The sequence below is a fragment of the Callospermophilus lateralis genome, chromosome 1 (genome assembly GCF_048772815.1).
Source record: "Callospermophilus lateralis isolate mCalLat2 chromosome 1, mCalLat2.hap1, whole genome shotgun sequence".
Lineage (NCBI taxonomy): Eukaryota > Metazoa > Chordata > Mammalia > Rodentia > Sciuridae > Callospermophilus > Callospermophilus lateralis.
This window is the reverse complement of record NC_135305.1, coordinates 222,753,557-222,774,145: the sequence shown is the minus strand read 5'-3', so window position 1 is coordinate 222,774,145 and position 20,589 is coordinate 222,753,557. Positions and strand designations below refer to the sequence as shown.

The following is a 20,589-nucleotide window of genomic DNA, read 5'->3' as shown; positions in this document are numbered from 1 at the left end:
GAGCGGCAACCCCCTGCCGGGTCTTCCTCTCAGCCTGGTCCTGCGGGGCTCCGGCCCCAGCCGCCGGCGAGTGCTCGGCTGCGCGGAAAGTCCGGCCCGGAGTTCCCGCCCTGGGCCTGGAACCTGGGATGGAGGGAGGGGGCCCAGACGGCCTCCGCGGCTTCCCGGAGGCGTGTCCGGCCGGGGCGGGGCCGGCCGGGGACCTGACAAGGAAGAGGGGCAGGTGCCGTCGGAGCCGCCGAGCGGGTGGAGGAGGGCGAGAGCGGGTCCCCCCCGGCCGCGACCCTCTCGAGCCTCTTCCCCTACTCCGGCGTGGGGTCCGATTGACTGTTTCCAGGCCCCCGCGGCCGGGGCAGCGGGCGAGCCCCAGGGTGGACCATGGCGGTGAGATTCCAGGCAAGTAGCCCGCCGCAGGCCGGAGCGGGTGGGGATCCTGGTGGGGTGCAGGCGAGGGCGGCTCTGGAGTCGGACCCCGGACCCCCGACCCTCCACCTGCCGAGGGAAGGGGAAGGAGGTCCCGAGGCTGGTGGTCGCCAGCCACGGGCTGCACAGCGGGGCGCGAGGGCGACCCTGGCCCCAAAGGCCGCCCGAGGCCTTCCCCGCCAGGTTACCCCGGGGTCCGGGTTCGAGCTCCGCCTCCTCTGCCCACCGCGCTGCCTGGCCTCGGGGCGGTCAGCGCCGGCCCGCGCCCTGTCCCCCTGTCCGTGGGGAGGGTCCAGGGAGGGGTTGCAAGCGCGCGGTGGCAGCGAGTGTCCCGCGAGACGTCCGGTCGGGCTGCGGGCACTGAGCCGCCACTTATAGGGCGCCCACTGTGTACCGAGCCGTCGGTGGGCGGCGTCGTGCCCCGGGGGCTTGGCCCGGAGTGGAGCCCGAGCGAGCGCCCAGCCCCTTCGCACCGCCTCCAGGGTGACCCCAGCGCCACGCAAAGTCGCCTGGTGTAGCCACTCCGCCCGGCTCCGGCGCGGGCGGGTCTGGTCCCCGTCTTTGCTGCCTCCAGGCTGCCAAGAACTGCCCCGTCCCCTCCCAAGCCCGGGAGTCAGTCCCCCAGCCTCCCTCCCCCGCCACTGTTCCTGGGGGCAGGGGAGGGGGAGGGCATCGGCCACCTGCCCGGGGGCTGGGGGCGTGCCTCCCGGTGTTTGTCCCGCAGGGGCGGGGACAGTTCCCCACAGCTCCCCTTGACCGGGCAGGGCCACACCTGCTGGAGTCCTTCCTCCTTCACCTGCTCTCAAACAATTCTCCCAGCGCCAGTCCTGCGGGGACAAGGCAGCAGTCCCCAGCCCCCAGCCGGCCCACCTGGAGCTCCCAGTTTGGGGACCTCGTAGGGGAGACAGCAGATTCTGAGGTCCCAGACCCGGGTGATCAGGCTGGTCCAGAGGGAGGGGTGTGGGGTCCGGGCCCTGGGCTGTGAGGGGTGAGTAGGAGTTTGCCGTGGAGCCAGGTGGCTTATGGGAGGGCCCAGAGGAAGGATGGACTTACCTCCGGGAGATGGAGTGAGGATGGGTTCAGAGGGTGGATAAGAACAGGTACCGAGAGCAGGGAGCGTGCTGGGGGCCCAGGGGAGCAGTCAGCTGGTGGCCAAGGGGACCCCTCATGTCCCAGGATGTCCCCGGCACAGGGGACAGCGGGAGTGGGGCCAAGCTGAGGTGGGCCCTGTTGGGCTTAATGCCGGGGCATGGGAGCCCGGGGTTCCGGCCAAGCTGTGGTGTCCAGGGAGACAGCCCACTCCAGCAAGCAGGGACAGGCCCTGCCCCTGCCCTGCCCCCAAAGGCCTGGCCCCCTGGGGTGTCTTAAAGTAAAGCCGGGAATGCAAATGGGGGCAGGGTGCTGCCTCAGAGCAATTCCGCCCCATCCTGGAGACTAAGCAAGACAGCAGTGACTGAAGGTGACGCTGGCTGGTGGTCAGGGCTCAGGGTCGGGTGCCAGGGTTCCCCACTGTGCTGTGGGACCCTGGGAAAGTTGCCCAGCCTCTCTGGGCCTCCTTTGTGTGTGTGTGAAATAGGATGGTAGCCAGGTGGCTTCCTGCAGTCTCTGGGGTTCAACGCTGGGCCCCGTGAAGCAGGCCTTCTGTGGCCACTCACAGCCTACCGGGGGCGGGTGGCCTCCTTCTTCATTCCTCTCCACACACAGCCTGCGAAGGGCAGCGCAGGCTTCACAGGAGGACACGGAGGGGTCAGGGGCAGAGGTGGCGACCTGGCTCCCTGGGCCTGCAGGTCCAGCGCTCTGGGCTTGGCTCCTCCCTCTGCTGAGGCCATCTGCCCGTCCATCCCTCCCCAGACTCCCCAGCCTGCCCACCTGGAAGCCCAGGCTGGGGAACGTGTAGGGGAGACACAGACTGTGACACCTCAGACCCCGATAGTCAGGGCTGGTCAGAGGGAGGGGAGTGTGCGGGGTCCAGACTGAGCGGGAGCTGCCCGGAGCAGGCCGCGGGCTTCACTGCCAGTTGCTCAGGGCGTGAAAGTAACAGAATCTACCTGACCCATGGCTGGGAGGCCGAGGCAGGAGGACCGCAGGTTCAGGCCAGCCTGGGCAGCTTCTCGGTAGGAATCTGAAAGGGCCGGGTGCGCTTGCTTGGTGCCTGGTGGAGACAGAGCCCCTGCCTGCCTCCTGCCCTCCCGCTGTCTTGGCGAGTGAGTGACCTGCCTTCTCTCCTCCTGTGTGAGGGGGATGCGGCCCCTCCGTCCCTCACTGACCCGTGAGCGAGTACCTCTGGAAGCCCGTGTGGCCCGGGTGTTGTCAGAGGGCTGTGATGACAGCCTCTCTTCCTCCAGACTCGCGATAGAGGCGGACAGAGGAAAGACTAGGGGCCCCAGGGGGACAGGGGTGTGTCCCGTGGGAGGGGCTGCAGTTCCCAACAGGGTGGTCAGGGCCCATCTTACCTTGGAGGCCCAGTGAGGCTCCGCCTGGCTGGAGAGGAAGAGGCCTGGGGAGGGGACAGGCGGGTCGCACAGGGCCTCCTGGGCCACAGGGAGGACTTGGGCCTTGTCCCTGAGGGCTGTGAGTGCCCTCTGTGGCTGCGGCAGGAAGGGCAGGAAGGGGAGGTGAGGACAGCACTGGGACCTGGTGGAGGTGGCTCTGTGGTGTCTGTGAGCTGGGATGGGGGCGGAGGCGTCCCCTGGGGACCCCCGAGGCAAACCCATTCTGCAGGTAGGAAAACCAAGGTCCTGAGCAGCGGCTTGCCCAGGCTGACGGGGGGGGGGGGTCGGGACAGGAGCCCGAACCTGCTCTGCGGCCTGCGTGGCCTAACGCCACCTCCCGTCCCTCTGTCCAGGTGGCCAGCATGGAGGCGCTGACCATCTGGGAGCAGCACACGGCCACATTGTGCAAGGTGAGGCTGCGTCCAGCACCAGGTGGCCCTGCCCAGCTCCATGCGGGACCCCTCGACCTGGGCAGGGGCCAATCCCTCTGGTCTCCTCCCCAGGACCCCCGCCGGGGCTTCGGCATAGCCATCTCCGGAGGCCGGGACCGTCCCAGTGCGCCCGGGGGATCCGTGGTGGTGTCTGACGTGGTGCCCGGAGGACCGGCTGAGGGCAGGCTGCTGTGAGGACCTGGGCGGCCTGGGCCCGTCCTCCTTCCCTGGCCCTCCTGCCTTTCTTGGGGACCGAGTGGCCCTGGGTCCTGCTGGAGCGGGAAGCCCTGGAAACCCTCGGGGCGGGAGGGAGGCTCCTGGGGCCGTGTTGGCGCGGAGGTGGCCCCGCCAGGGCCCGGCTCAGCCCCACGTGGGGACCAGGTTCAGAAGAGGGCGAGGGAGGGGACAGATGCCCCCTGCTCCAGGTGGTGCCTGTGGGAGGAGGACGTGGCCAGGAGGCCGGGGTGGGTCTCGCCCCTCCTGAGCCGCGTCCCCGCAGGACGGGCGACCACATTGTGATGGTGAACGGGGTCTCCGTGGAGAGCGTCTCGTCCGCCTTCGTCATCCAGATCCTCCGGACCTGCGCCAAGGTCGCCAACGTGGTGAGTGCGCCCCTGCCCGGGTGCCGTCCTCCGCATCGCCAGGCCCCCGCTGGTCAAGGCCCGTGGGTCCCCGGGGCACCCAGCGTTAAGCCCTCCTGCCCACTGACCTCTCCTGTCCACACCCCGACAGACAGTGAAGCGTCCCCGGAGGGTCCAGCTGCCGGCCACCAAGGCCAGCCCCTCTAGCCCGGGGCACCTGGACTCGGACGAGGAGGATGGGCCTAGGCGGCTGGAGGAGCCTGACCACGGCCAGGGCTACGAGGGTGACTCGTCCAGCGGATCTGGCCACTCCTGGGGCGAGCGTTCCCGCCGGGCCAGGGCTGGTCGCCGCAGCCGGGCCAGCAGCCGTGGGCGCAGGAGCCCGGGCGGGGGCTCCGAGGCCCACGGGCTGGCCCTGGTGTCGGGCTTCAAGCGGCTGCCGCGGCAGGACGTACTGATGAAGCCCCTGAAGTCGGTCCTGGTGAAGAGGAAGGACAGCGAGGGTGAGTGGCCGGCCGGCAGGTGTCCCCAGACGGGCATCACGTGTGGCCCCACGCGAGGGCCCCCAAGGCATCCGTGCCCTCCCCTCCAAACCCGAGGCCACGTCCCCTCCCACTGCAGAAGGGGCAGCGAGGGACCCTGAGCTGGGTCACTGGGCCCGGGGACGGTGCCCAGACATGGCCTCAGTTCTGCCGCCCCCCCCCCCCAGAGTTTGGGGTCAAGCTGGGCAGCCAGATCTTCATCAAGCACATCACCGAGTCCGGCCTGGCCGCCCGGCACCGTGGGCTGCAGGAAGGAGACCTTATCCTGCAGGTGAGCTTGGGAGACCGCGGCCAGGGCCCGCAGTGCCCCGAGTCACTCAGCGAGGTGGCAGAACCAGTCCCCAAACCATTTTCCTTCTGTGTGGCTGGAGGTGGCTGTGTACCAAGTCCCCTCCTTCCACTGGTGTGGGACCACAGCCAAATGTCGGTTTCTAGTGTCCCCTTGGGTTGGACATTTCTAGTACCCTGGAGCTGCACCCGGCCTCCGAATCCTGTGGCCAGCTGGCTGCAGTGCTGAGCCCTGGACCGCCCTTGCTGGGGGGGGGGCTAATGGCCCACAGCTGGGACCTAGGACCTCAAGCTGCTCCTGGTGCAGGGCTCTAGATGCTTCCAGCTGTTTGCTTCTGGGGGCTTGTTAGACTTGTCTGTTTCTAGTGATCCTGAAGAACTGTCTGTTTCTAGTGGCCTGGGGCAGACACTAGAAACAGATAACTTGGTGGGGGCACTAGAAACTCTCAGTCCCCAGGATTGCTGAGAACAGACGCTCCCCAGGGTTCCTGGTGAAGGCGGTGACCAGAGCCTTCCTAGGACCCGTTCCTGACCCGCCGCAGGGTCTGTTCCCAGCTTCAGTAGGTGCCCACCCCTCGCCTTCTGCTTGAGAGGCCCTGGTTTCACCTTCAGATCTGCTCCTCACACAGAGGCCAGGAGGCTCCACCTGTTTCTCTTCCCCCGCGTCCCTCGCCCTCAGGGGGAAACTGTTTCTCGGGTTCTGTGGCCAGTCTGATCTTTGCATGGTCTCCATCCTCAGCCAGAATCCAGGTCTCAGGGCACACTGTGATCTCAGAGGCTCGGGAGGCTGAGGCAGGAGGACTGCAAGTTCAAAGCCAGCCTCAGCAACTTAGTGACGCCCTAAGCAACTCAGAGAGACCCTGTCTCTAAATACAGTATAAAAAGGGCTGGGGATGGCTGAGTGATGAAGCGCCCCTGGGTTCAATCCCCGGGACCAAACAGAAATGCACTTCTGACCTCCGTCCCGGGGAGTGTCTGTTTCTAGTGCCCCTGGAGAGAGTTTCTGGGCTCTCCTCCCCACCAAGCCCTCCTTTTCTCCTTCTGTTCTTCCTTCTCCGTCCCTTTCAGATCAATGGCGTGTCCAGCGAGAACCTGTCCCTGAGCGACACCAGGCGGCTGATCGAGAAGTCGGAAGGGCAGTTGACTTTGCTGGTGCTCAGGGATCGGGGGCAGTTCCTGGTGAACATCCCACCTGCAGTCAGTGACAGTGACAGCTCCGTCCTGGAAGGTGAGGGGTCAGGAGGCAGCCCCTGGCTCAGAGAGTGGTGGGAACCTGCCCAAGGCCACACAGCACATCGAGGCTGGAGCCTCCCGAGGCTGATCTTCTAATGGAAGCTCCTACTGGTCTCAGTGTCCCTCTGGCCTGGTAGGTATGGCCCGGCTGACGAGCGTCCCTCGCCCACAGACATCTCGGATCTCACCTCGGAGCTGTCCCAGGCGCCCCCATCTCACATCCCGCCACCCCCCCGGCAGGCGCACAGGCCGCAGAGCCCGGAGGCCAGCCCAGCGGACTCCCCCGTGTGCGTACCCGGGCGGGAGGAGGGGGCGCCGGCTCAGCGGTTCCCAGGAGGGCAGCTGCAAGGGTGGGTCTTAAATGTCCAGCCCTGCTGTGCCGGTGGGCGCCGGTCACTGTCCACAAGGGCTGCTGGACCTGCGTGGCAGGCTCGGGGCTGCGGCAGCCAGAGTCCACTGCCCATGGTCCTGGAGGACATGGTCAAGGTGGTGGATTCTGTTCTCTGCTCCCGGCTGGCAGACGGCCCCGCTGTGTCCTCACAGGGCAGGGGACGGCAGCGCTGGCCTCCTCTCCTGAGGACCCGTCCCAGCATAGCCCCGCCTCCCAGCACCGTCCCCACCCCGTAGGGCTTCATGCCCCTGTGTGCTGGGGAGGGCGCCCGTCCACGGCACCCCCAGGAGGTCGTCCGTGACAAATTGACACTGGGCGTGCGCAGCCTGGGTCCCGGGAGGGTGACGGGGACTCCAGCCACACCCACCTCTAAAGGCTTTTTTGAGAATGAAAGATAAAGTTGCCCTCGACACTGTCCCTCCTGACCGGGACCTGGTCCCCTCCAGGGAGCGCCCGCGGCCTCGGCAGGAAGGGCCGGTGGATCCCAGGACCTTTTTGGACCGAGGTGGGTGAGAGGTGGGTGGCCGTGACTCCGAGCACCCTGCCCTGGGTTTCCTGGTCCCAGCCAGGGAGGAGGTGGCACGAGCTGAGGAGAGCCGGGGACAGTGGGCAGCCGGGGACAGTGGGCAGCCGGGGACAAGGAGTGGCCTTTCCCTTTCAGACTCGCCCTCAGGGAGCAGCTATGACCTTTACAGGGTGCCCAGCCACCAGGGCCTGGAGGACCGCGGGTGTGTACCCCGGAGGCCAGCCCAGCGGCCCAACTGCCACCTCCCAGGGCGCCTCCCCTGCGGCGCTGTCCCGTCTCCTGAGTGGCTGAAGGGGACCGGCACGTGGGGCTCGTTGGGAGACCGAGGCGGGGGTGAGGGTCCCTCCCGTCGCGCTGGCTGACCCCGGCCTCCCGCAGGTACAGCCCGGACACGCGGGTGGTCCGCTTCCCCAAGGGCGCGAGCATCGGGCTGAGGCTGGCCGGCGGCAACGACGTGGGCATCTTTGTGTCAGGGGTGCAGGCGGGCAGCCCGGCCGACGGGCAGGACATCCAGGCTGGAGACCAGATCCTGCAGGTGACGCGGGGCCTCCCCTGCACCTCGCGCCCACGTGTCTTCCCTCAGCCAGCCTGGCATCCAGTGGGAGCCGTGTCCATGCCCCCTGACCCTGTCCCCACCATGGTGCCTCGACCTCTCCCCGCGGTGTCATCTCTGCCAGGACGCTGGCCGAGGGCCTCGGGACCAGCCCCGCGCCAGAGCCCTGTCTCCACCCACCGCCTGCTCCTGGTCTTTCTTCCTTTATCAGGGGCTGGGGACAGAGCCCGGCCTCCCACACGCTGGGCCAGCACTGACCCCTGAGGCCCGCCCCCGCCCTTTTTATATTTGAGACAGGGACTCACTAAGTTGCTGAGGCTGGCCTCCAACTGCAGCCCTCTCACCTCAGCCTCCCACGTGGCCGGGCTGACAGGCATGGCCACTGTCCAACTGTCCCTACTCCTTCCAGTCCCGTCCCCATGTCTCTGTCACTGGTTGTGCGTGCACTGAGCGCAGGTCCTGCCCCAGCTTCTGTGTCGTGGTCTCCAGGGCGGCCATCCCTGGGAGGAGGCCCGAGGGCAGCTGGGCACTCTCCTGTCTCCCTTCCCTGGCAGGTGAACGAGACGTCCTTCCGGAACCTGACTCGGGAGGAGGCCGTGCAGTTCCTGCTGGGGCTGCCGCCGGGCGAGGAGGTGGTGCTGCTGATGCAGCGGAAGCAGGACAGTGAGTGGCCGGCGCTGGGCAGGGGCCACCCACGCTGCAGGACACGGCCCCGGAGGTCCCTGGGGAGGCTGGCCTGGTCCCTGGGAAGAGCTCACGTCCCCCTCTTTCCCCAGTCTTCCAGAAGATGGTGCAGTCGCGCGTGGGCGACTCCTTCTACGTCCGCACGCACTTCGAGCTGGAGCCCAGCCCTCCCTCAGGCCTGGGCTTCACGCGGGGTGACGTCTTCCACGTGGTGGACACGCTCTACCCAGGGCCTGGGCCCGGTCACCGCGGAGGCCACTGGCTGGCGGCGCGCATGGGCCGGGACCTGCGGGAGCAGGAGCGCGGCCTCATCCCCAACCAGAACAGGTGGGTCCCTGTGCCCCCGGCCCCGCCTGCTCCCGCTGCGCGTGGGTCTTCACCAGGGGCACACGGTGGCCCTGGCCGGCTCCCCATGGCCACAGCAGCCGGTGACAGCAGAGACCCTGAGCTACAAAACCCATCTCCCGGGTCAGTTCGGAGCCCATGGCCGGGGACAGTCCGCTCCAGAGCAGCAGCGTGGTCTGAGGCCCCGACTCTGGCCCGCCTTCCCCTGCCATGAGGACCCCGGGGGACACGGGGGACCCCAGCTCCGGCCGCCCTGGCCCTGCCTCAGAGCCCCTTCTGCCCCAGAGGTGCCGCATCTGGGCAAGGTGTCTCCAGGTGGACTCTGCCCAGCTCAGGGCTGTCCCTCTCCCCAGGGCCGAGCAGCTGGCCAGCCTGGAGGCCGCGCAGCGGGCAGTGGGCCTGGGCCCTGGCCCCTCGGGGACCTCCAATGCGCGTGCCGAGTTCTGGAGGCTGCGGGGTCTCCGTCGAGGAGCCAAGAAGACGACCCAGCGCAGCCGGGAGGACCTGTCCGCCCTGACCAGGCAGGGCCGCTACCCGCCCTATGAGCGCGTGGTGCTGCGAGAAGGTGGGTGGGGACACAGGGACACCACCAGCCAGTGGGGACACCCACCTGCTCCGGCCCGCATGCCTGCTCCACGTCATTTTAGGCAGCAGAGAGAAGAGGACCGGGCGGTCCCTTAAAGTCTGACCCGTTTCCCACCCGTTTCCGAGAGGAGCGGAGTAGGAAGCAGAGTCGGGCGAGTGCCCAGCCCCTGGCGTCGCCCGCCCGCTCTGCAACTGTGGCCCGAAAGTGACCCCAGGTCACGTGTCCCTCCAGGACAAGCAGGCTCTTCTTGTCATCAGGGTAACTGTCCGGAGGGGACCGGAAGTCCCAGCAGGTCCGAGCAGACACCACGGGCATTTTATAGAAGGGACTCAGCATCTCGATCTCAGTGTCTGTGGGGACAAGGGTACCGAGGGACCAGTGTGACCTAAAGAAGAAGAGAGTCGAGATAGTTTTAGTGACTTGTTTAACTGCTGTATCCCAAGTATGGTCTCAGCCAGGGCCGACCTGAGACGGTGCCGGAGGGGCCTTGTGCCTGCCCGACCTGCACCCCGCCACCCAGCTGCGTCCCTTTGGGGATGGGATGTTCTAGGTGAGGGGGCGGGTGATGCCACGCAGCCCCATGCAGGTGCGGAGTCTTCCAGACTGTATGTGAGCCAGCCTGTGTGCAGGCTCAGGTGTCCAGGGTGGTCCCTCATGTTCCACCCCAATGTGGACCCCAGGGCTCTGCCTGGCTGTTGGCTGCCAGAGTCATGGGCAGCAGCTGCACTGGTTCTGGGGACGGAAGGGCGACAGGAGACCTGCTGCAGAGCAGGCCTAGGCGGCCTGTCCCCGGGACACCTTCTGTGCCTCTTGTCTTCGTGGTGGACGACCCGTCTGTTAGGCCGGGACCAGCGAGTGGTCCTGAGGAGGGCTGGCCAGCCTCGAGGCTTCCTGGCCAGAGGGTCTCTGCGGGAAGGCAGGCGCAGGACGCAGCCCGTGGACACGGCTGTGTGCCAATCAGACTGCACTTACAAAAGGAGCGCCGGTCCAGGATGGCCCCGGGTACCAGTGGGCTGACCCTGGATCCCAGTGGGCTGACCCCGGGTCAGGGGTGGTCTGCAGCCGAGACAGACCCAGAGAAGAGCAGCCGAATCAAGATGGAAGTGTCTTTGACCCCAGGGCCTCGTGGGTGCCCGGCCAGCACTCCACTGTGAGCCACACCCGCCCTGCGTCCTCTCTAGCCCGGGGGGCCGGGAGGGGGCTCTGCCCCGGGGACAGTGACCCAGGAGCCCCCAAGGCAGCCCCGCTCACATCCCATTGGCCAGAGCTCACCAATGTCCCTAGCTGCAAGGGAAGCTGGGAGATGGGGTCCTGGCTGGGCACCAGGGCCCCGCTGGATGCCGATGTGGGGGTGGGGATGGACAGCTTGCAGTGGCCCTTGCCTCACATCCCAGTTCTTGCCTTTGTTCTCTGCCCTCAGCGAGTTTCAAGCGCCCGGTGGTGATTCTGGGCCCCGTGGCAGACATTGCCATGCACAAGCTGACGGCAGATCTGCCTGGACAGTTTGAGATTGCAGGTGAGGAGCCAGGTGCTGGGAGCCAGGTGCTGGGAGCCAGGTGCTGGGAGCCAGGTACTGGGGAGCCAGGTGCTGGGAGGCAGGTCCCGGGGAGCCAGGTGCTGGGAGCCAGGTGCTGGGGAGCCTGGTGCTGGGAGCCAGGTGCTGGGAGGCAGGTCCCGGGGAGCCAGGTGCTAGGAGGCAGGTGCTGGGGAGCCAGGTGCTGGGAAGCAGGTGAGGAGCCGGGTCCCGGGGAGAGGCTGCGGGGCTGCTGCTATTCTGGGGGAGAGAATCTGACCAACACAGGCCAACACAGGCCATGGGACCCCCAGTGCCCTCTCCCAGGCCACCCCAGGCTGCCTCATCAACCTGGGCAGTTTGTCCAGGTAGACCCTCTGAATCCTCCTTAACACATGAAACCAGGTGAGATGAGTGAGCCGAGGCACCATTATTCGGAGACGGGGTGTCCTGTGTCCGGGAGATGGCTGCTGAGCTAGAGGCTCGGCAGTGAGCAGGGCAGGCGAGACCCCAGGGGAGTCCAAAACCCACCACCACGGAGGCAACTGGACGGCTGGGGGGTCAGGGCCTGCAGCTCTTGGCCAAGTCTGGCCCGCGGCCCCTCCCCTGGTGCCAGTGCTGGGGAGGACCCCAAGGCCCACAGAGGCCAGGCGAGCTCTGACCACTGAGCTCACCCCACGCTGCCCAGGAGCTAGGACATTTTGAGTGGTTAGGGTTTTGTGGGACCCTTGTCCCCAAGATGCAATGTCTCTGCCTGCCGAGCGTCAGGGCCGGTGTCCTGCTCGGGAGGCGAGGGGAGGCCAGAGGAGCCCCAGATGCAGCTCTGGATTTTCCTCAAGAGCACTCGGGTCCTGATGGCTTTTTGAGTAGGGGAGGGCTGGGTGGACGTGGATCTGAGGGGCAAGGGTCACCTCCTGAAGCTGCACGCCCTGTCCCCCCAGAGAGCATCTCCAGGACTGACAGTCCCAGCAAGATCATCAAACTGGACACCGTGAGGGTGATCGCCGAGAAGGTGAGTGCCCCCTGCTCTGGGCCCTGGACGGGGAAGCTGAGGCCTGGGCGCATGGTCAGGGCTGTCCTCACTCACACTGACAGCTCCACGGAGCCCCTTGGAGGCTCTGGGTGGGTGGCCACGAGACACAGCCTGCCCTGAGTCACTCTGCAGTAAACCTGGGGCAGAGGCAGGGAGACCAGAGGGCAGCTCTGGTGCCCAGGATGCCCACCAAGCTGCCCCAAACCCTGCCCCCAACACATGCTGTGAGTGTGAAGGTGTGGTCCACTCTGACCTCCGACTACCTCTTTCTGTTTCCTCCACCTCTGTTCTGTCTCTTGGGTGTGTTTCTTTCTCTCTCAACACTGCCCACCCCGTGAGCCCTGCCCAGGACAAGCATGCGCTCCTAGACGTGACGCCCTCTGCCATCGAGCGCCTCAACTACGTGCAGTACTATCCCATTGTGATCTTCTGCGCCCCGGAGAGCCGAGCGGCCCTCAAGGCCCTGCGCGAGTGGCTGGCACCCGCCTCCCGCCGCAGTAGCCGGCGCCTCTACGCACAGGCTCAGAAGCTGCAGAAGCACAGCGGCCACCTCTTCACAGGTGGGCGGGTCCTGGGGGTCCAGGAAGGGTGGGCGGGTCCCTCCTAAGCATCCCAGCCACACTGACACCCTGTCCCATAGCCACCATCGCCCTGCAGGGTACAAGTGATGCCTGGTACCAGGAGCTCAAGGCCACCGTCCAGGAGCAGCAGACGCGGCCCATCTGGACGGCCGAGGACCAGGTGCCAGGCACCAGCAGGGTCACAGATGCTCTCCGGTGTTAGGGCTCAGGGTCAGGCGTGGCGGGGGTCCAGAGTCGACCTGAGGCTGGGTCTCGGCCTAGGCCTGGGGCTCAGCATAAGCCTGGGCCCTGTGTGGGTCCACGGCCTGTGACCGGCCATCATGGCCTGAGGTCTGAGGATTGGGGTCCAGGAGGTTGAGGGTGGGCCTTTCGCCTGGCTGGGGACCGCGGCTGAGGCGGGCGTCCCGCGTGGGGCCTGGTTGGGGTCTTGGCTTGGCTGGACCAGTGCAGCATGCCCACTCCCTGCAGCTGGACGGCTCCTCGGAGGACAACCTGGACCTGCCTCACCGCGGCCTGGCCGGCAGCTCCGCAGACCTCAGCTGTGACAGCCGTGCCAACAGCGACTATGAGACGGACGGCGAGGGCTGCACAGACGGCGAGGGCGGGCCCCACACGGACGTGGAGGAGGGGCCCCCGGCACCGGCCCTGGCCCGGTCCTCAGAGCCTGTGCAGCTGGACGAGCCCCAGAGCCCGAGGCATCCTGGGGACATCCCAGCTCACAGGGGGCCCCAGGTGAGTCCCAGCAAGGATCCAGGGACGGGAAGGCTGGGGACCAGGCGTGAGCCAGCGGAGTGTCTCCAGCCAGACCAGCTTTGGGGATTCAGGCATGGCATGTTCAAGCCACTCAGTGGATCTCTGAAGGACAGGAGGTGGCTGCAGGACTCCCAGGGACGCCAAGCTGCAGGTGCTCCATACCTGCGTGGGTGTGGACAGGCCCAGGTGTGCCATGGTGCGGGTGACCCCAGGGTTGCTCTGCCACCGAGCCACGCCCAGCCCTTTTAATTCCAAGACAGGGTCTTGCTGAGTGGCCCAGGCTGGCCTTGGACTTGTGAGCCTCACACCCCCAAGTACCTGGGATGACAGGTGTGCGCCTTTGCAGAGTCACACACACGTCCATAAAAAATGTGGGGGTACTAGGGATAAAACCCAGGGGCTTTTTACCACTGAGCCACGTCCCCAGCCCTTTTTTAAAACTTGAGACAGGGTCTCACTAGCTGAAGGCTGGCTTTGAACCTGTGACCCTCCCGCCTCAGCCTTGGGAGCTGCTGGCCACAGCACCCAGCCAGTGACTTATACTTACAACAGTGTAGCAGCTGTGTAGGTGACCTACATTGTGTCCCTTGGCAGTGGGGGCGAGGGGCGGCGAGGAGCCGGGCAGCCACACATTTGGTAGGGACTTTTTCTCTGAATTCTTGGGTCCCTGTTGGTAGAGGTGCTGGCTACGGCTGGCTCCTCACCCAGTGCTCAGCCTCCTCTCTGGGATGCTGGGGTAAACAGCAATGACTGCTGCCTGGGCACAGGCTGGGCCCTTCACCCTAGCCGCCCCTGCTGTGGGTCACTCTGACCCTCCTTCCTCCCTCTCCCTGAAGGTGAACAGCCGCCACCCCCAGGGCCAATGGCGACAGGACAGCATGCGGTAAGAGCCCCCTTGCTGCAGGCCCCGGAGCCCTCAACCCTTTTCCTGCAACTCAGACTTTGGGGTGGAGGCAGACGTTCAGTGGCAGGCCTCAGCTTCCAGATGCGCCTAGCCTAGGGATGGGCGGGGCCTGATGGCCTCTCCAGGCCCTGTGAGGTCAGGGCCAAGGGCTGGAATCCTCTTCCCCAGGGACACTGAGCTAGGACTCTGAGGGTGCATAGGAGTCCTGGACCAGGCCCTGCCCACATGTGTGTGCCGGGCAGCGTCAACCCCTGCAGTGCCTGCCCTCTGCACCCGAGGGATGATCTATTTCCTGATCCCCAGGACCTATGAACGCGAAGCCCTAAGGAGAAAGTTCACTCGAGCCCGAGACGCAGAATCCTCCGATGAGGAGGGCTATGACTGGGGCCCAGCCACCGACCTGTGACCCGCCCAGGGGCCGTCCTCCCGGCGGCTGGAGTCCGCTCCCCTGCAGGACTTGGAACTCCCTCCCCTGGGCCTTAGTAAAGTCACAGGGTTTCTAGTGACTTCTGAGAAACATAGGGGCAGGAGGGTGGGCTGGCTTCCCCCTGGGCCCCACCGCCACCCAAGACTCTTCCCATTCAATAAACTTTTAATTTTTCACGTTAAAAAATAAGTGGCTACAATCTCCTTTGGGGTCCCAGGCAGCTGCAGAGAGCCACAGGGACAAAGGCACTGAGGCGCGGCCCTCACAGGTACACGGGCTGCTCCTGGCCCGTCAGCAGGCGGTAGGTGGCGGCCGGCATGGTCTTGATGTGCACCTGCGGGGACAGGACTGGGCTGAGGCAGGCCCGTGCCACAGGGACCCGCCACCACCTCCTCCGCTGCCGCCGCCACGCACCTCGCTGTGGGCCTCCGTGAGCAGCTCGATGATGCGCTCGTGCCGCGTGGCCACCACGCTCTGCCCGTTGATCTCGATGATGCGGTGCCCCACGCGCACACCCCCGCGCTCCGCGATGCCGCCACGGAGGAGGCTGCAGATCTGGGGGCCAGAGCGGGTCAGTAGCCCAGGCCCGCCTACCCGCCCCGCCCCGCCCCGCGCCGCGCCCCAGCCTCACAATGCCGTCCTCCACGCAGAAGCCCAGCTGCTCACGCGCATGGGGTCTCCGGATGATGGCAGTGGTGACGGGTGGGCAGTGGACGATGCTGAGCCTCACTGAGGTCTGTGGCTTCACCTCCTGTGGGGCGGGGTGTTGGCCTCACCTGGGGCTGGGCCCCTTGACAGGCTGCAGCCCCCGGCCTCGGCTTTCCAACCCGCGAGGGGCCACGCAGGGGCCCTGCCTCCCAGGGAACTCACACGCACAGCTGCCTGGCATGCGGCCAGGGGCAGCCCCACCAGGCTGGTCCCGTTGATGGCGGTGAGGCGGTCGCCGATGCTGAGGGCACCCGAGCGCTCGGCAGGGCCCCCGTGCAGCAGGTTGGCGATGACAGCTGTGGGCAGCAGGGAGCCCCAGCCCGACTCCACCAGGGCCACACCCAGGCCTTCACCCCTGCGCTTCTCGATGCACACCTAGGTGGGCACAAGGCCACAGGCTGCTTGGCACAGGCGGGGGTGGGGGACGCAGGGAGCCGGGGTCAGCCGGGGCCTTGCTGGCTCACCTCCCTGCAGTTCTCACTGTTGGAGAAGTGGTCCAGGTCCCCGTTGTGGAGGTGGCCAGGGCTGGCGGCCCCCTGGCTGGGCTGGGTGCCCACCTGGCTGGGGTCAATGCCGCTCTCCCGCAGGAACTGGCTGTAGGCCACGGTGAAGGCCTGGCCTATGGCTCGTGCAATGAGCTGGGCCTGCGGGAGGTGCCATGAGTCCCAGGCTGTCCCACCCTGCCCTTCAGGACCAAAGTCCCTGACATCCTCAGACCTGGGCCTTCCTGGCTCTATCTGGGACAAGATCCCAAGGAGATGGCCAACTGCCCTGGGGCTTTAGGGCACTGGTGACAGCCAACTGGGGAATCGGGGAGGAGGGAGGGAGGGAGGGAGAGGGGGTGGTGGGGAACCTGCCGGGCACTCAGGAGGGCTTGCTCACACACCTGTGTGGCCTCCAGGGAAGAAGCCCCCCGTACCCCCAGGGAAGATGCAGGGCCCTTGTCCCTGCCTGCCTGTCTGGGCCAGAGTGGCCAATGCCTCAATCCTCACACCAGGCTGGAGCCCAGGAAGCCATGGCCTTGGGGGCAGGGCTCCGTGGTGGGGGCTGGCCTGCGTGTGAGGCCCTGGGTTCCATCCCAGCACCTCGCGTCCACAGTGAATGAAATAGCAAAAGGGCCATCCACATCTAAGAGCCGTGGCCTGGCCACAGGGCCCTCCTCAGCCTGGAAGCGGGAGCCCAGGAGCGGGAGGTGGCTGGGCTCAGGGATTCCAGGGACGGTGGGGGCCCTAGGGAAGATGGCTGTGCCAGGCGGGGCTCTGGGGAGGCAAGTCCCTGCTCCCGGGGCGCTGCGGGCTCACGTCCTCTGAGTGGAAGACGTGGCACATCATCTTGCACAGGCGGCGCCCTCGGTCCTGGGGTGACCTCCGTGCCAGCCGCCGCCGCGCCATGAGCACCAGGACCTGGCCGATGTCAGCGATGTAGGAGATGGTCTGCAGGGCGTGGTCCATCATGGCCTCCTGGGGCGGGAGGGGCAGCTAGTGCGGGGCTCACCCTGAGACCTCCAGGACCCACCCCAACCCGCAGGGTACACAGGGTACCTGGGAATCGGCCGTGAGGACCTTGATTCTCTTGGTGGAGATGAAGAGGTCCACCTCCGTCATGGGCTGGGTCTCCCCGTCGGGGGCCTGTGGGGAGCACAGGAATGGAGGCCCCCAAAGACCCACCCACAGGCCTGGGCCCTGTGCACCCCGCCTGGCCTCACCTTGACGCGGTCCATCGCCTCCTGGGCCTGGGCCATGCGCGTGCTGGGGGGCGGGTTCCGCTCCGACACCAGCTGGGTGGAGCCCAAGTATTTGGCCCCAAATATGACACCATCCATGAGGTCCTCATGGTCACAGGGACCGGGTACTGGGGGCAACAGTGGGGAGAGGGTTGGCCCTCAGGAGTCCGGGGCCTGCGGTTCCCAAGTGGTCTCTGCCCTGGCTCACTGTGCTGGTCATAAAGCTCCACCCCCAGTCCAGCACCTGGGGGGGCTCGGCCTCAGGCCCAGTCCTGCCAGTCTAGAGCAGCTTGGCCACCCCTCCAGGGCTCCCCCAGCTGGACGCCTCTGCAGGGCCAAGCCGATGGCCAGATCCAAAGCCTGACAGCCCTCAGACACCATGTCCAGGGCCCTCAGACCAGCACGGACCCCTTGCCTGCCCGTTTCCAACACCAGCAGCATTCTGGAACCTTGACCAGCTCGTTTGGAACTTGCCAACCAACACCAGGGCCAACTCTGCCTGCTGCTCCTGATCCCCCAATCTGTCAAGGTGGCGTGATAACTCTGCGCCTGGGTGTGGCAGAGACGATTGTCCCAGTCCACGTGGGAACTCCCATACTGTCCTGGGTGGGACGGAAGGCCCTGACCTGCAATTCCAGGACTCCCTGCCGGGTTCCAGGCCACCTGGTTTCGGCAGGGTTCCAGAAAGCAACAGCCTCCAGAGGTGCATCACCTCACTCCAAGATGCTAGAAATTTTTCTCTCGTGGCAGGGGGGCTCACACCTGGGGCTCATGCATGGCAGGCAAGCGCTCTACTGAGCCAGCCCTGGCCCCAGTTCTAGAAGTGTCCACTGTGGCCATGAGGTAGCCCTTCCTAGGGCTCTGTAGTTTGCAACATCAGCACGACCATTGTTCTCAGAACAACCCTGATCTAGGAACATTCCAGATGGTGGTTCTAGAACCCTGGCCCAGCCCGGAGCCATGCAAAGCCTTGCCCCCCAGGTCCTAGAGCTCTGCCACTGCTGTAGGATGTTCTGGCAGCTTCTGCTCCCTGGAGCCACAGGCCCACTCTGGGCAGCCCTCCAGGGCCTCAGACCACAGTCTGCCCGCTGTATCCGCACCAAGATCTGCCCTGGGACTCTGGAGCTGTGCTGTGCCACAGCACACGGCCGCCTGCCACACACGTCCTGAGTCTGGTCCTGACTGAATGGCCGAGGGTGAGACACTGAAATCCTGAAGACCACTGCTCCAGAGCGTAAAAGCAAAAACCCTCAAAATATCCATCACATGAGCCTGGGGCTGGGCTCAGGGGTGGAGCGCTCGCCTAGAACGGTGAGGCCCTGGTTCAATCCTCAGCACCACATAAAATACAGGCACTGTGTCCATTTACAACTAAAAAAAAACCTAATAAAAAAAATTGACCGTAAGACAACGCACTAAATGTCTTGTGATAACTAAAATGTATTAAAAAACTACTTTGGCTGGGGCTGCAGCTCAGTGGCAGAACGCTTGCTCAGCATGTGAGACACTGAGTTCAATCATCAGGATAGCTTAAAAATAAATATTTTCAAGGAAAAAAAAGTTGATTCAACCTGTTCTTCAGATAGTTTTTCACGTAGCTAGCTAAAAAATGCAAATTCTCACGTGGCTGGCTCTGCATTTCTACTGTCCTGTCCACCCCAGACCTTTCTGGGCAGCTGTCGTCTTTCTGTGTTCTAGAAAAGGGCAGGTGAGGTCTGCCTGCTCCAGGGCTCTGGACTTTCTCAGTCTGAGCAGCACCAGGCAGCTCTGCTCATCAGCCCAGGACACCCGCACCAGCCAGGCTCCTTGGATGCAGGACCAGAGGCAGAAGGCCAAGCCCTAGAACCCCCTACACAGGAGTCCAGAAGCTTCTCAGAGCCACAGGCCCACTCAGCTCCCCTCCCTGCCACAGAACTTGCTTTTTGATTTCTATCTTGAGGTGGTTGGGGAAAATACTAGAACATTCCAACGGCCAGGCTCTTCTCACACCTTTAGGACACAGACCGACAAACTTCTGTACAGGGCCCAACAGTATTTTCATCCTGTGGGCCAGAAGGCCTGCTGCCACGAGTCACGAGCCGCTTAATGGCAGGCTGCTGAGAAACACCTGCAGGATGTGGTGGACTCACCTCAGGATGGCTGTGCCAATCCCAGGCAAAGCAATCCTCAGGACCACCAAATGGTCTGTCCAGAGACTGACCCATCCTTGTGCATGACCATCCTGGGCCCTGTCCTCATCCACCTCAGCCACGGACAACAAGTGAGCAGGTGCCACAAGGTTTTGGTAAAACTTTATTAACACTGAAACCTGAATCTCACCTCACTTTCCTTTCAAATTTCTAACCATGAAAAAGAAATGCAAAAGCCGTCCTTGGCTCAAGAGACCTGTGAGAAGAGATCAGGGCCAGATTGGCCTGCAGATGGTCATTCGCCAGCGTTCACTCTGGAACCAACTGCTACAGAGCCATGCCCGCCCTGCCACCTGCTACTCACTCCAGAACATTCTGTGGACTCTGTTTCCTGGCCACCTAAACTCTGATCCAAACTGCCAAGAGCTTCCCGAGAACTTCATCCTCATGGTAACCCTCAGCGCCACCTAGGAGGCAGTCTCTGGCTGTCTGGAACCCTACCCCCTGGGCAGGGTGGGAAGGGCACTCACCCTCCTGGAGGGCAGGGTATGAAGCCAGGGTCTTGGGGCTCTGGAAGGAGACAGAAGAGGGGCAGTGCTGAGTCCCCCTGCTTGGATCCAGGCGGCAGAGGACACCTGGAGAGTGGAGCAGGCACTACCTGGACACTGGCAGGTGGCTCTTCGGGTGTGACCAAAGGAGAGGTCTCCAACCAGGGCTCAGGGGAGCTGCTGGAGCTCCTGCTACCACCCTGCTCGGCAGAGGCTCCCTCTGCCCATTCCGGGGGCTCGGACTCTCCATCTGCATCCTCAGGGGGCTGCAACAGGGGATGGGCAGGCTCTGGAGGCTCCTGGGCACCAGGCTTAGAAGGCGAGTGCCCCTCACCCTGCAGAAGGCTCAGAAGATCATCCCGACCAGCCTCAGCAGACAAGAGGCCGTGGGCGTCAGTCATGTCGTGGGGGTCCAGGCCCTGGCCAATGGCAATGTGCAGAGGGCAGGGTGCGCTGTCTGGGGGCAGGCCCATCAGGTCTCCGGGCAGAGCCTCAAACTGCTGCACCAGGCCCTGAATGCTTGACCCCTCGAGGTCCACCGGACTCAGGCTGCCGGGGGCCTCAGGCACCGCGTCCCACTGACTCTCAGTGCTGAGGTCCTCCGAGGGCACCAGCGTGTCCTTGGGCTTCTCCAAGTCCATGGCTGGAGGCTCTGAGCGCGGCCGGGGGGCGTCAGGAAGTCCGCGGCTGGCTCAGGCTCCGGCCGGCGTCCCCAGGCGGATCCGAGGCACCCGGGGCTGGGGCTTGCTGGGCGCCCGCTCCTCTCGGGGCTGCTCCCGCCGCGCGCCACGGGGTCCTCGCTGCGCCTGCAAGGGCCGCGCCCCCACTCACCGACCAGCAAGCCGAGGCTCGGCGGCCGCCCCACGCCGGCGGCCACCCAGTGCTGCCGACAGCCGGGGAGACGCCGGCCGCGGGACCCCGCGCCTCCCCGGACCCGTGAACTCGGACCCCGGCGCCCGCCCCGCTCACCAGCCGAGCCGAGGCAGAGCCCGCCCGCGTGGCGCCCAGGCCCCCGCGCCCGCCGCAGCATGTCCCGACGGCCCTGCCCGCCGCCGCTCGCCAACTCACGGCCCGGACACCCGCTCCTTCGTCCCCGGCGCCCCGCCCACTGGGCGTGCGTGGCCTCGCGAAGCCTGCTGGGAAACGTAGTCCTCCAAGCACATGTCCCCACACGGGGGCGCCAGAGCTGCGACGG

The 20,589-nt window shown here is 65.6% G+C and overlaps 2 protein-coding genes across 5 annotated transcripts; one reads left to right on the top strand and one right to left on the bottom strand.

Annotated features, from left to right (window-relative positions):
- Positions 1–378: 378 nt before the first annotated feature.
- Tjp3 (tight junction protein 3) lies at positions 379–14,265 on the top strand. The gene is made up of 21 exons (XM_077105999.1): positions 379–396; positions 3,269–3,325; positions 3,419–3,537; positions 3,846–3,948; positions 4,079–4,430; positions 4,637–4,740; positions 5,826–5,985; positions 6,163–6,277; positions 6,828–6,886; positions 7,043–7,109; positions 7,286–7,442; positions 8,015–8,123; positions 8,237–8,471; positions 8,843–9,054; positions 10,496–10,591; positions 11,530–11,600; positions 11,971–12,181; positions 12,262–12,362; positions 12,671–12,934; positions 13,792–13,838; positions 14,163–14,265. Exons 1-21 carry the CDS (start codon positions 379–381, stop codon positions 14,263–14,265), a joined length of 2,760 nt encoding a protein of 919 aa, XP_076962114.1.
- A 168-nt stretch (positions 14,266–14,433) lies between these two features.
- Apba3 (amyloid beta precursor protein binding family A member 3) lies at positions 14,434–20,508 on the bottom strand. 4 transcript variants are annotated; one of them, XM_076851404.2, is made up of 11 exons: positions 20,364–20,508; positions 19,505–20,200; positions 19,377–19,416; positions 16,700–16,845; positions 16,536–16,622; positions 16,296–16,454; positions 15,459–15,638; positions 15,157–15,369; positions 14,953–15,037; positions 14,701–14,841; positions 14,434–14,620 (listed from the first exon to the last, which is right to left on the bottom strand). In XM_076851404.2, exons 2-11 carry the CDS (start codon positions 20,033–20,035, stop codon positions 14,460–14,462), a joined length of 1,743 nt encoding a protein of 580 aa, XP_076707519.2. In that variant the 5' UTR covers positions 20,036–20,200; positions 20,364–20,508; the 3' UTR covers positions 14,434–14,459. The 4 variants fall into 4 exon arrangements, with proteins under 4 accessions (XP_076707519.2, XP_076707538.2, XP_076707547.1 ...); XM_076851423.2 differs by having other exon boundaries at positions 19,505–20,194; XM_076851432.2 differs by having other exon boundaries at positions 14,918–15,037; positions 20,364–20,507.
- Positions 20,509–20,589: the final 81 nt, after the last annotated feature.

Coding starts and splice junctions, on each gene's coding strand:
- Tjp3 (XM_077105999.1), top strand. Junction 3,949..4,078: donor GCGCCAAGGTCGCCAACGTG/GTGAGTGCGCCC, acceptor ACACCCCGACAG/ACAGTGAAGCGTCCCCGGAG. Junction 12,935..13,791: donor CAGCTCACAGGGGGCCCCAG/GTGAGTCCCAGC, acceptor CTCTCCCTGAAG/GTGAACAGCCGCCACCCCCA.
- Apba3 (XM_076851404.2), bottom strand. CDS start 20,035: ATGGACTTGGAGAAGCCCAAGGACACGCTGGTGCCCTCGGAGGACCTC. Junction 19,417..19,504: donor AGCCACCTGCCAGTGTCCAG/GTAGTGCCTGCT, acceptor GTCTCCTTCCAG/AGCCCCAAGACCCTGGCTTC. Junction 14,621..14,700: donor TCACGGAGGCCCACAGCGAG/GTGCGTGGCGGC, acceptor CTGTCCCCGCAG/GTGCACATCAAGACCATGCC.